This window comes from Triturus cristatus, chromosome 1_1 (genome assembly GCF_964204655.1).
Source record: "Triturus cristatus chromosome 1_1, aTriCri1.1, whole genome shotgun sequence".
Taxonomy (NCBI): Eukaryota; Metazoa; Chordata; class Amphibia; order Caudata; family Salamandridae; genus Triturus; species Triturus cristatus.
Genome location: NC_140579.1, coordinates 17,671,480 through 17,685,527, shown reverse-complemented (window position 1 = coordinate 17,685,527; position 14,048 = coordinate 17,671,480). Strand labels below are relative to the sequence as shown.

General features: G+C 45.1%; 1 protein-coding gene across 2 annotated transcripts in view; it reads right to left on the bottom strand.

The window, feature by feature from the left end:
* Positions 1-14,048, bottom strand: part of LOC146869154 (class I histocompatibility antigen, Gogo-C*0203 alpha chain-like) — a 160,932-nt gene that overhangs the window by 101,297 nt on the left and 45,587 nt on the right. Inside the window, exon 1 of one of the 2 annotated variants that reach the window (XM_085640665.1) lies at positions 2,176-3,039. The exons of the other annotated variant lie outside the window; for it this stretch is intronic. Coding sequence (XP_085496791.1) covers positions 2,176-2,892 — 717 coding nt within the window. The 5' untranslated portion in view covers positions 2,893-3,039. Of the gene's footprint in view, positions 1-2,175; positions 3,040-14,048 lie in introns of those variants that run through there. 2 annotated transcript variants of the gene reach the window in all.

Below are 14,048 nucleotides of genomic sequence, written 5' to 3'. Positions count from 1 at the left end.
GCTACTTGAACGGATTTAACTCCTTTCAAGGGTGATGCTTCTATAACTGCTGAAACTGTGCATACTGCATATGCTGCACTCAACACTCCTTCATCCGTTCTCAAACAAGATCCATCCACAAAAAACACAATCACTTTCTGGCAATGGCAGATCTCTTATGTCTGGTCTGGGTTTTGTGCAAAAGTCAAGCACATCCAGGCAATCATGATCAACATCATCTCTTACCTCCACTCTTTCAGCATCTGGCAATAAAGTGGCTGGATTCACATTCACGCATCTCTCAAGACTCACGTTTGATGCACCTAGAATGACCTTCTCATACTTAGTCAGCCGACTATGTGACATGAACTGTGTCCGGCTCCTTGTTAAAAGGATCGCCACATCATGAGATACAAACACTCTTAAGGGATATCCCATTACGATTCCCTCACTTTGCTCCAGGCTTCAGCATGTAGCAGCTACTGCTTTCAGACATCCTGGCAAACCCACAGCTACGGGGTCCAGCATTGATGAGAAGTACGCAACTGGTCTCCTCAATCTTCCATGTTTCTGAATTAACACTGAGAGTACACATCCGTTTCTCTCACTGCAGTACAAATCAAACTCCTTCTCATAATCGGGCATACCTAGGGCAGGTGCTTCACAAAGTCTTTCTTTCAATTGCTTGAATGCTGCTAATTCTTCTTTGTTTAATTCAAGGGGGTCTTTTACCTCACTCTTTGTCAATTTTATCAATGGCTTGGCAATCAGGGAAAAATTACTTATCCACTGACGACAATAGCCAACCATTCCTAGGAACATTCTCACTTCTCTTTGTGTCATCGGGGCTCTCATTCCTCTGATGATTCTGATTCTGTCTATTGTCACTTTCCTCAGCCCTTTCTCAATATTATGTCCTTGGTACTGGACTTCTTTCTTGCAGAATTGCAATTTTGTTGGAGATACTTTTAATCCTCCATCTGCCAAATGATTCAGCAAAGCAATTGTGTCTGTTTCACAAGCTTCACGTGTTTTCGATGCCACAAGCAGGTCATCGATGTATTGGACCAAGACTGAATTTTCAGGCATTGCTAGACTTCCCAGAGATTTCTCCAGCAACTGATTAAATATCGAGGGGCTCTCTGTATACCCCTGTGGGATTCGGCACCATGCCAAAATACGCTCTCCAAACCGAAATGCAAAAATCGGCTGGCTGTCATGATGCAACGGGATTGAAAAGAAAGCATGGCACAAATCAATTACTGTGTACCATTCTGCATCATGGGGAATCTGATACAAGATTACTGACGGATTTGGTACAATGGGACAGCATGACACAACAATTCTGTTTATTTTTCTCAAATCCTGCACTATTCTGAACTTTCCATTAGGCTTCTTCAGTCCCATTATAGGTGAATTACATGGACTGCTCAGTATTTCTCTCAACACTCCCTGCTGGATCATTTTCTCAATTAAAGGGGTCACTCCTTCAATTATTTCGGGTGTCAGTCTGTATTGTGGAATGTTTGGGAAAACTGCTCCTTCTTTTACAGAAATTTTCACTGGGTCTGTATTTCTCATCAGGTCTACATCTTCTCCAGTGAAATCCCAAACTGCTGCCTTCACTGTCTGTTTTAATTCTGGGGGCAATTCATCAGGATTGAATACGGCATATGTTTCAGCAGCATCATTCTCTCGTTTAGCTATGGTCATTTTATACAGGCCATCTTCATCTGGTGTCTCAAAAGCTATTCCATCTGGGGTACAGAAAATTGTGCAATTCATCTTTCACAACAAATCCCTACCTAGCAAATTTACAGGACTGGTGTCACACACCACAAAACGATGCATGTCTGAAAATGTCCCTATTCTGACCTTTACCGGTTCAGTAAGGTACGTTCTGATCTGTGTGTTAGATACACCAACTACTTGGATTGTTTTATCCGAGAGAGGAAGATTCTTTACATCAGCTGACCTGACAGTGGATCGTGTAGCTCCAGTGTCGACTAGAAAAGTAATGCTTTCATCATTAACCTTCCCATCTACAAAGGGTCCTGTCTGGTCTATTTCTAGAGTTGCGCCAAGCACGCACTCTTCTTCCTCCCTTTGGCACCATCAGAACTCCTCCTCTGAATCACTCTCATCCTTTTGCAGCCAATATTGTGACACAGCGTTCGCGCGTTGCGGTTGGTTTACCTGTTCTTCATTGTAGAATCCCGAATCTTGACTGTATTTCTGGGTATTTCTGCTCTGTGGTAAGGGCGGTTTTGGCACCTGATTCTGTGATTTAACAGCCTTCTGCTGTTGCTGCTGTTGGCCACACACCTCACTCTGCACCTGTGGATTCAATGATGGATTTTCATTATTAGCACTCGGAGGAGATTTACACTCGGATTTCCAATGCCCTAACCTACCGCAATTGTGGCATGGAAACTTCTTTTTAGCTTCTTCTATGTTACCTTTCCCCTTTCCTGGGCCAAATCTCGGTTTATTTCCTAGGTTATTTGCTTGTTCGACCAACTGCGCTTCCTGTCTTTCTGCAACTTTCACTTGTGCCCACATTGCCTTTTCCTTCAGCTTTCTTTGTTTTGCCTCAATCTCATCACTAAAGTATTTAGCATGTCTCAGGATCTCATCGATCTTTTTGCTCTGCCAGTCTACAGTGTGCTGCTTGATCATCTCACTGATTTCAGGACGCAAACCATATACAAATCTATATACAAAATGGCTCAGGTCCTTTTCACCCAGATTTTCATCTCCACTAAACTGCTTGAAAGCCAGTATTAGTCTTTCATAGTAGGCATGAACAGATTCTTTCACTTCCTGATGTGTTCGGTCTATTTTAACCCAGTCTGTTTGTTTGGGAGGTACCTTGTTTTTCAGGAAAACCATGACTTGTTCATATTTCTTCATTACCTCTGGGTCTGGTGCTCCTGTTTTGGGGTCTCTGGGGTATTCTTTAGCTGGCCAATCTATGACTATCTTGCATTCAGCCCATAAGTCTGCTGGCACTATTATATCAAACAGGCTATTCAGGTCAATCAATAATACTTTCCTAAGCTTCACAAATCTGTCTACCTGTCTGTACCACTCGACGGGCTTTTCTCTCAATCAAAGGAAGTCATTTGTAAATGACAAAATAGCCTGTCTAGTCCATGGGACATGCACATATCCCCCTCCTGGAATCTCTCTCATGGGAAATTCTGTCACTACCTTCTCTTTCTCTCTCACAGGAAATGCTGGAAAAGTTCTGTCTGAGACATCATCTCGCTTTCTATACCATCTACTTTTCCATTTCTCCACATATCCCCATTTCCTCAACAAAGTGATTATATCCTTAATCTGCCCTATTCGGCCTGTGGTGTTCATGTTTTCAATGTCTTTCTCAGTGAAATCCACTTGATAAGGCTTTTGTAAAGCTTTTACCCTGTCCATGTCAACTCCCATTTCGCTTGCTATTTCTTCTAGACTGTCATGTAAATTCTTTGCTCTCCAAGTGACACTCTTGCACAGGAACAATAGTTCCTCATCCTGGTAATTTTTCAGCTTTTCTGTGGGGATTGTCCCTACTATTAATTCTTCTAGTACCATGCGTAATTTGGCCACATCAATTGTTTGGGATTCTCTTTCCTTTCCCTGCAAGCCCTTCAACCATTCGCTCAATTCATCTGTAGTTATTCCTGTGGATTTTTCTACACTCCCGGGTTCTGTTACTCTTTGGGGTTCTAATATTGATCCTCCGGTCATTCTGTTTGTTTCTATGCAATCAGGATTCAAGAACGGGTTATTTTGCACATTCAATTCACCTTCGCACATTGTAGGTCTCCACGGGTTCTCTCTTGTTCTCATTAGGGTTTGTTCTGGCTGAACAACCTGTCTATTGCTCACATACGGAACTGTTAGACCATGTTCGCTTTCTTTCTGCTTCTCAAAAATGGGCATAACGGGACCTATTGTTACAGGAACCGTAACTGCTTCTAGATTCTTGGTCAATTCTCTTATTTTCTCTGTTAGTTCCAGGGTGGTCTTTGCTAATTCCATCGAGTTTTCACTCTCAGCCCTTTTTCCCATTTCTTTCTCTCTTTCCATAAAGGAATTGCTCCTTTTCATCTCTGGTGTCATGACTTCTGTTTTAAGAATTCGCAGGGTATCTCGCATGGGAGTACCTTGGTTTCCTACCTCTGGTTCCTGTCTGTACGGGGGTGGACTTTTGTAAAACATGTCATCTAGAACGTCGTCCTCTGACTCGTTTGCCCCATACCTTCTAGATTCTACATTATGCTTCTTCTCTACACATTTTCTCCCTTCCGTCTCCCCTGCAGTTCTCACAGGAAACAGTCCTTCAGTCATGCTTGCGTCTCGCCACCTTCTCATTCGATCATGATGAGTTTCACGATCATACTGTCGTCCAAACATATACCTATATCTACCACCGCTTCTCTGCTTTTCCCGCTCATGCATTTCATCTTCCCACTCAGTCAATGCCTCGAACTGTGTCGGCCTAGGTCGGGGCTCTAAGCTCATCATTCGCTCCCGCAGATTTCTTAATATGGCCAGATTAAATGAGCCATGTTCTGGGAAAGTTAAAACTCCGTCTTCCCTTGTGTACTTCACCCAATTGTCCAACCAAATGCAAGTATGATACCCATATTTCGCAACCATGAAGGATGCGGGGGTTTTCGTCGGAGGAAGTAACTGTCCTTCTCTTGTCACAATCTCTTTGTCTTTCACAAACCAACTCTTAATTCTACTGAACAATGACTTCTTCTTTTCCACAGCGTGGTAATACATTTTCCTGTCTTCCGTAAATCCCTAGTCCTCTCTACAACTGTACGATCTCGTCCAATTGCAGCGCGACTCACACTAACGCACCAATCCGGAGCGTCCACGTCACTATTACAATCCTCAAATCCCAGCGCGACTCACACCAACGCACCAATCCTGGAGCGTCTACGTCACCCTGTACTTCTTCCAATCCTTGCGCGGCACACACTAACGCACCAATCAGGGCGCTTCTGCTGTTCCGACCCATTGTCCAATCCCAGCGCGGTCTTTCTGACGTCAGCAGTCGCTGCAGCAGCTCCTGCTCCTGTCTCCTGTCTCTCGTCTACCCCTCCTTTACAAAAACTACTCGGTAGACTTTGTTTCAATTTCCACGATTTTGTTAGTTACAACATATAAACATCTCCATTGTCCGCTTCGCTAACCAAAGAATAGCAATAGACCTTTCTCACGAGAATTCTGTCTTTCTCGAGAGCAGCGCTCACTTCTGCCCTACTACAGAATCGGTACTTCCGTTGATAAAGTAGCACATCCCTCTACTTCACCCTTCTAGCAAGCATCAATTAACTGTTTCTCCAGAATTAAGACACATAGTTGGAGACGTAATGCTCCTGAGAAATAAAACCAGAGTTTCGCAATTAACCGGAATGCCTTTTTCATTCACGCACTTTCACACCAGAAAATGTAGCACATTCACACAGAATCCTGTCTTTCCCGAGAACAGCGAACAGTCTGTCCTACTACAGAATTTATAACACACGTTAACAAAGCAGCGCTTACCTCTGCCCTGTCCTTCTAACAAGCTCAGAGAGTACCTATTACCTTTCTAGTGATAAGCGTTATCGGAATGCCAATAGGATCCCTGGTACCTAAGACCAGAACTTCACAGGTAACCTTCGCTATCATACACACTTCTCTCACACAGAAAATATGTCTCTAATGGTAACACACGGCGATGCTACCGAATCGAACCCAGACAATGCGACGCGTAACTTCAATTGTCACACGTTTCCCCTGTATGCATACTGGGCCAACAATTCCGCCTTTCCCGAGAGCAGCGCTTGCCTCTGCCCTACTACGGAACTGTCACCGACTTCCTACGTCCCAGAAGCCGTACACACTACATAGAACTCAATACGACTCCAACATATAGTGTTAGTACACGAATCCATAATCAATAAGCTATATACACGCAAAATCATCTAACCAAAACAATAAAAACCATCATTCTGCTACCAAGAAACTGGTGCAGTTCGGGTTTCTCTATTTCCCTCTACTTCCACGGACAGAACGATTTCTCAGTCTCACGCACACACACACACACCTCATACGCTGGTGGGGCCCATAACACCAGCTTTCATTCTATCAATCTATCCGTGCCTATAAAGGGAACATCAGTTCCGAACCAAACTGCTTTTCCTTGATGGAAGAACTACTTTCCCTGAATCACACTAACAATCCCTCTATCAATGGGTCGATCGAATCATTTAGTTGTTGCAAGGTTTGATGAAAATCTTAATACTCTAAATTATTTAATAAACATTTCAATAAAATAATCACATTAATTCAAATAATGATTTTCTTTTATCTAAATCCAATGCAAGTTAAAAGCCTAATAATTGCAATATCATCTTTGTCATATTTACCTATTCTGGCTAATTGTTGTTTTCTAAGTCAGAACTGGTCCTCAGCAAAAACGTCAGAGTTCTGTGCCGTCATGTAGAGTCACCGTCCTCTCCATTAGCATAACCTCAGGATACTGGAAATGACGAACTCCTTATACCTCTCTAGTCTACCAATGTTTATACTAAAATTTACATGAAAAATGTTACATTTGACGTTTCTCAGGAAGATGATTGGCTAATTCAAAAATATATTCCAGTTCGTTTGGCAACATTTGCCGATGTTCCCATACGGGGAAAGTTCCAAATCGATTGTTTTAGGAAACGAAGTCTATAATCTCTTTTTGTTGCAAAATGATAGGAACGAGTACAGTTTATGAGTTCAAATTCCTTCTTGTAACAATTTTCTTCATGTTCAGGGGCATTGGCAATATGCCCAGGGTAGTCTTCATGGGCATGGTCTGACAGGTCACACAAGGGACATGGTCGATGTCAGTGCAAACGCCTTTCTCCATTGTCCAAATGATGAAGTAATGTACTCGAGAATAGGCTTCAGTCGGCGGCCATGTTTTGGTAGGCCAAAATAGTCAACTTAAGCAAAGAAAACACAAAATCGTAATTAATACATAGAAATAATTAAAACAATGTTATTCCCTCGCTAATACCCTTATGTGTGTGCATTTATCTAGCCATATGCAACATTCAAAGCCGTTAATGCTGGTTTATTTAAGCGCAAATTGCAATAACATCACAAAAGCAACGTTTATCATTTTAATATGCATACCAACTTAGTTCACTTATTATTTTAGCCATGCAAAATGCATTCCCACGTGTATTCTTCTTGTTAACTAAGGTTGATTCGTTTTAAACACAACAAACAATTAATTATTATAATTATTCACTAGTAATTTTAATGTAAACATACGAAAATGGAGTAGGCATTTAAAACCAAAATATTATACCCGCTCCAGCGTATGTTCAACAGTAGTTGGGTCGGTCGCTCGGGCAGGGCTAAAAACCTGAAGATGCATGACCTAGGCATGCCGTTTGTAAATGGAGCGACGATGGTTGCAGCAAATGCCAAGACTATGGGTGGGCAGAAGACCACGATGTAGGTCTCGTTTCTACACAGCACGTGTGCGTCTGAAGCTAAAGATACTAACAGATAAACAGATTGGCAGACCTCTATTGGTTGGAAGGCAGATGATTTACAAGCAGTGGATTGATATGCCCATGAAGGTAGGCCAATAAATTGACAGTTAGAGAAGCTGATTAACAAACAGGGATATATTTTGTTAATAAGACACAGACAAAATAAATGATCTGAGAAAAATAATAACTGATTGAAAGATGTGCATTTACCTTTAAACATGGATTAATAGGCATGCATGCATTATAAATATGTTGCCATAAGTCATATGTATTGATATATTGACAAGCAAGTACAATGATTGACAGGCAGAAACAATATGAAAGTGAAACAAAACGGGAGAGGGACCAGAGACATTAACAAGATCGACAACGAGTAGGTCCAAGACGATAGAAAGGTCGCCCGGCTGGGGCGGAGGAAGAGGTCAAAGGTCCCAAGTCAGGAAGTCACGGGAGCAGATTGTGCGCGAGTCCCTCGTTCCCCATCATTGCGCGGAGTGTTCTGGAGCCGCCCATGTTTGCGGCTGACCGGTTTCGGTTACAGTCCCCCCCCCCCCCACCGACCTTTTATGCTCGTTTCTGCCGGGGGGAGGGCCACTATCCCCCTCCCTTTGGAGAGGGAGGAACCAAGGGGCAGTTCCGAGGGGGCGTGGCCCCGTCTGGGCGGGGCTGTGACGTGGGTGTTCAGTACTGTGTGGACCAGTCACTGTGACTTCCCCACGCAGCCGCCATCTTCCGCTGTGAGGATTGTCAGGGAGCAAAGGTGAGGTGCTTTCTGGTTCCCTCCGGGCCGATCTCGGATACACCATGCGCAGGGTCCCTCCGGGCGGGTCGGGGAGGCAGGGGGGACAGTGGGAGGGTCCGGCTCTGGCTGCGCGTGAGGTGAAGTCGCGGAGGGGCGGGCTCTTCTCTGCGCTCTCCCGCAGGTGATGACGCCTGGTAGCGGCGACAGACGGGCACGAGCCTGACAACTGAAATCGACGACGGACAAACAGAAGAACCAGGACTGGCACAAGCTGAAAGAAATAAGCACAGGCAATTGCAAATCTACTACTGAGGTAAAACCAGGATCACCCAGCACTGCCCTCATTTCCACCTCCCACAATCACTTCAACTCCAGGTGCCCACGAGAAACAAGCACTGGCCAAGACAAATCTACTACTGAGGAAACTCCGGATCACCCCGCCCTCCCCTCAGCTCCACCGCCTGCCGCTCCCACAATCACTCCAGGTGCCCATGAGAAACAAGCACTGGCAAAGACAAATCTACTAAGGGAACTCAGGATCACCCCGCACTGCCCTCAGCTCCACCTCCCTCAATCACTCCAACTCCAGGTGCCCACGAGAAACAAGCACTGGCAAAGATAAATCTACTACTGGGAGACAGTCAAGATCTCTCCGCACTGCCCTCAGCTCCACCCCGCCCCTCTCGCAACCACAAACAAGCATTGGCATAGTCAATAGGTCTCACCTTTGGGGCGTCAGTGTTTAGACAGAGCTATTGGCTTTGTTAACGTTTTTAGGTCTCGCCTAAACCAGCGCATGCACTGGTCTGGCGAGACTTTTTGAGAGGGCTCCAAAAAGTGTTACCATGGCCAGCCTAGAGCTACAGTGCATGTGCGCGGGCGCCGCTCTTTACCGCGATTACTTTCACTTTCGCGGCCGCTTGGCATAACCAATAGGTTTCGCGTTTTTGGACCTTATAAGTATTTAGTTATGCAACTGTTGCATGGCTTAACACTTATAAGGTCCCAAAGGCGAGACCTATTGGCTATGCCAATGCTTGTTAATATGTGTTGTAGAGCTGACGATCAACTTTGTGGTGCAATGGCTACTGTGATAAAAAAAAAAAATCCTCAACTGCAGGTCAGTGATCCAATCCCTCCAATGTATCCGTTGTTCTCTTGCATGTTCCGATCAGTCAACATAGATAGGCCCACCAAGTGCCTACTGGCAAACATGTCTGTGTAAGGAGTAATCTGGTTTTAACAACAAACAGAAGATGGTCTGCGTAACTGAGGAAACACGCTTCTTGAGCTATATATATCCCCGATTCTGTGATCGAAAGAGCTTTCCTGCGGTTTGGAAGAATTGAATAAGACAAACACGTGAATCGCATTTCTGCAACAGTCGTATACTGTAGAAGCTTTTAAACAGAGCTCTGTAAATGCCGAACCTCTATTCATTCATGCGTTGGTTGTGTTCTTCTTTGGCACCAATGATCAAACCTAACCTTGGTAATAAAGTTAATGTGATACATGCTTTTTCTGTTTTTAAACTGCCCTTATTTTGGATACTAGGGATTTGCCGAGAACGAGAGGTTTTCTCATAAGTTGTACTCGAGTCTGCAATCTTAGTTCAAGGAACTCATTAGTGATAGCCTGTAGTAGATAAGCCCCTTAAGTGAGTTGGTGACGCCCCTTTAGCAGGTCTGTCACTCCTCTTAGAGACAGCCCTCGGCCCCCAAGTCTTATGGCTGTGATTTGAAGTCGCGTTGACGGGCGCTGTCGCCCCCCTCGTGCACCTCGGTGTGCTGCATCCCATCCCCCCACCCCACCCAGGGTCCGGGTCAGTGCCCCTCATGCACCCCTCCCTTCGGGATGCTGCTACCCCACCCAGGGTCCGGGTCAGTGCCCCTCATGCACCCCCCTCGGAGTGCTGCACCCCATCCCCCACTCAGGGTCCCTGACACTTACCCAGGGCCTGTCCTGGCAGCGCCGATAGGCAGAGGAGCAGCGGAAGCCCGAGCATGGCTGCGACGCCCCCCTCGTGCACCTCGGTTTGCTCCATCCCATCCCCCCACCCCACCCCACCAAGGGTCCGGGTCAGTGCCTCTTATGCACCCCTCCCCTCGGGATGCTGCTTCCCCACCCCACCCAGGGTCCGGGTCAGTGCCCCTCATGCACCCCCCTCGGAGTGCTGCACCCCATCCCCCACTCAGGGTCCCTGACACTTACCCAGGGCCTGTCCTGGCAGCGCTGATAGGCAGAGGAGCAGCGGAAGCCCGAGCATGGCTGCGACGCCGGCTTCATTGGCGTCGCTCCCGGAGTGAAGGTAAACTGGACAAACGAGGGGGCGTGTGTTGTGCGGGATACGTCACCCACACATGTCACATGACCAATGAGAGGACCGCACACATTTGACGGAAGAGTCGACAGCTGCAGTTTGTGCGCAGCCCGGTACCCCTTTTTTGTCCAAGTAAACACCAGTGCCACCAGAAGGCATGGGAGCAACGCGCGCGCGCCCCCTCCTGCCCCGCCGGGCTGGACGCACGGCTTACTCATGAGTGCAGCAAAACAGGAAATGATCTGCCAGAATACACACCAACACTTACAATCATAGCACACATTGACGATAGCAACAACATGCGCATACAAAGAGATAAATAAACGGGAGATTCTAACTGACAAAGGCTCCTTCTCACTAGTATCACTCTCGCACCTAAATGCAGTAACAACCAACAGAAAGGTGGCCAATCAACCTTTGTGAAGCTCATTCCACAGTGCACCAACAACTGTTGCTGCACTTTCACAAAATTTTTCATCTGTTTAAACTATGAATAAAATTTGTTCTTTTTAGGTCTCGCCTAGCTATTGCGTTTACACAACCGCTAAACGAGACTCTAGTAAGAGGGGCATTTCAAAGTGCTCCCAAAAGGGGATTGCATGGCGAGCACGCGCACAATCACGTGCATCGTGCCGCCATGCAATCCCCTTTTGGGAGCACTTCAGCCCACTGGCGCCCTTGGCATCATACTTCAAAGGGTCCGCTCCCCCGCCTGGAATGCGCTCCCCCGCCACAGCATGCCGACAGATTGGGCAAGTTAAACTGCAGCGTGAAAATAAAAATCTGAGCTTAATCACGGCGTCTCAGCTTCCGCACTGTGTGATTTTGGCCAAATTCTTTTTCACGAAGCCGCTTTTTTGCTCATCACAAATGACCGCACCTTCAAATGCGCCAGTTCGGAAAGCTCTGAAATGCGCCTACATGTTACAGAAATGCATTCTTTTAACTTTAAAGACATTTGATCATGTATTTGTTTGTGTCACAGCTCGCCAACCTTCTCCCTCCCCTCACTTCCCCATCCCTTATCTCCTCCACAATCCGAGCTTAATCACGGCGTCTCTGCTTCTGCACTGTGTGATTTTGGGCAAGTTGAACTGCACAATGCACGAGTTCGGAAAGCTCTGAAATGCGCCTACATGTTACAGAAATGCATTCTTTTAACTTTAAAGACATTTGATCATGTATTAAATCCGAGCTTAATCACTGCGTCTCAGCTTCCTCACTGTGTGATTTTTGCCAAATTCTTTTTCACGAAGCCGCTTTTGTGCACATCACAAATGACCGCACCTTCAAATGCGCGAGTTCGGAAAGCTCTGAAATGCGCCTACATGTTACAGAAATGCATTCTTTTAACTTGAAAGACATTTGATCATGTATTTGTTTGTGGCACAGCTCGCCAACCTTCACCCCTTCCCTCACTGCTGTTTTAATTATGAATCAGCAATATGGTTGCATTGTTGGAAATGCTTTCAACTTCCTCCAAATTGAAGAAAATGGCCTGTTGAAAGAACAACTACCCTTGTCGATAAAACAATGTGTACATTGCGATTTTCAGAATGTCAAAGTCCGCAAGCAAGTAATACTCATTTACAAAGTGTACCCTGAATATCGAAGCCAGAATATCGAAGGAGGCAAATATTGAGGACAAAACATTGAATCCAAAATATCAAAAGATGACCAAGTATAGATTTTCTATGCCCAACTCCGCATATATGTACCTTGACAATATATATTAAAATTTTCAAGGTAAATAGATGTGGAATTAGGGATAGTATATCCTTACTTTCTCCATACACACTTACCTTCTGGTATTTTCTCTTCGATATTTTGCCCATGATATTCTTAGACCGCGATAATCATTGCCTCAGTATTCAGTAGTACACTGGTGATTAGCAAAGTGCTTAACACCGTTAGACATCCAACGGCTGGAACAGACGAATCAAAATACAGAATATTAGATACAGAACAGTGAATTATGGGAATAACTTTCACTGAGGGCTTCTGAGTGAAGATGGATAAAGACAGCCAGGGCCGGACTGGGATCGCAAACCAGCCATTACAGGGGGGCTGGCGGGAACATAGCTGCTGCGCTTTTGTTTCAAGGGGACGATTTTGCAGCACTGCTGCAAAACCGGCCCCCAGTAACAACAAGCATTTGCAATGCAATAGGTCTCGCATTATTAAACTTTGAGCTATTGGTATTGCTAAATAATGCAACACCAATAGCTCAAACTTTAATAACGCGAGACCTATTGCATTGCAAATGCTTGTTTTATTATTATTAAAAAGCTGATGCCTTATGCAGCAAATGCTATAGTTACTTTCTTTCCTATTAGTTTACTTTCAAAGCTTCAAGAATTTTCTAGATTCACATGCTGTGCATTATTCCACCATCAAGTGGCTGGGTACAGAAATCTTGTATTTGACACCCCTTTTTTTTTTCTTCGCCTGGTGGGCGTCAACGTTCCACCATTTGCTGTCCTCTAATAACGTCATTGTGCTTCCTCTAAAACCTCCCACCTTTGGTCACCATCTTCAGATTCTTCTTTCTGTTCTGTCTGTTTTCCTTTCCTCCCCACCTTGTTAGGTCAAGCCCTGAGCCAGCGCACAAACGCTGCTCTAGAGTTGATTTGGGGTAGTTGAGTGCAGTACACAATCCACGCCCACTCCCCTGCCCATCTTTTTCATTGACTTGTGTCTTTCTCCTTTACTAAATACTGCCTTCCATTGGTTTATAGAGCTGCAAGTCCCTCCCTATGACGGCAATTTTATTTGCATCCTTACATAGCTACTGGCCCCATTACTTCCAGTACTATTTTCTCCCCATGCCTTCTCCCCCCCCCTTCAAGCAGTCCATGCCTTCTCGCCTCTCCAATCACTCCCGTTATTCATACCTTAGCACCTCCCTACCCGCTTGCAATGGAATAGGTCTTGCATAAATGCAAGTCCTATTGCATTGCAAATGCTTGTTTTTTTTCTCCCTCCTTTCTCATCTCCTTTGGTGGAGGAGGGTGGTTCGCTAGAAAATCCAGAAAATTCTTCAAGTTGTAAAACTACACCAAGAGATAACAAACTATACATTTTGCAGCGTGAATCTTTTTTTAGCTTCACATGCTGTCCATATATTTTGTAGCAGTTTGTACTATTGTAGTGGCTGGGATGAAAATGAGCGATGGTTTGTGAATATATGTTGAAAGACCTTTGTCCTACTTGTGCTTCCTTATTCGTTTATATGTCTACACAGTTGTGTTTTGTGAACGTGTGCACTGAAGACCATGTTGCTGCCAGGCACATGTCTTGAACTGGTGAGTTGGCTAGAAAGACCATAGTTGCCCTTTTTAGGTCTCGGCTGCGAAGGCTGCGCTTGCGCAGTCTCACTCCGAGATTTAATGTTAGTAGTGGGGCTTTAACCTGCCCCTTTTTTTTACCTCTTCTCCATTGGCTGGCCTCT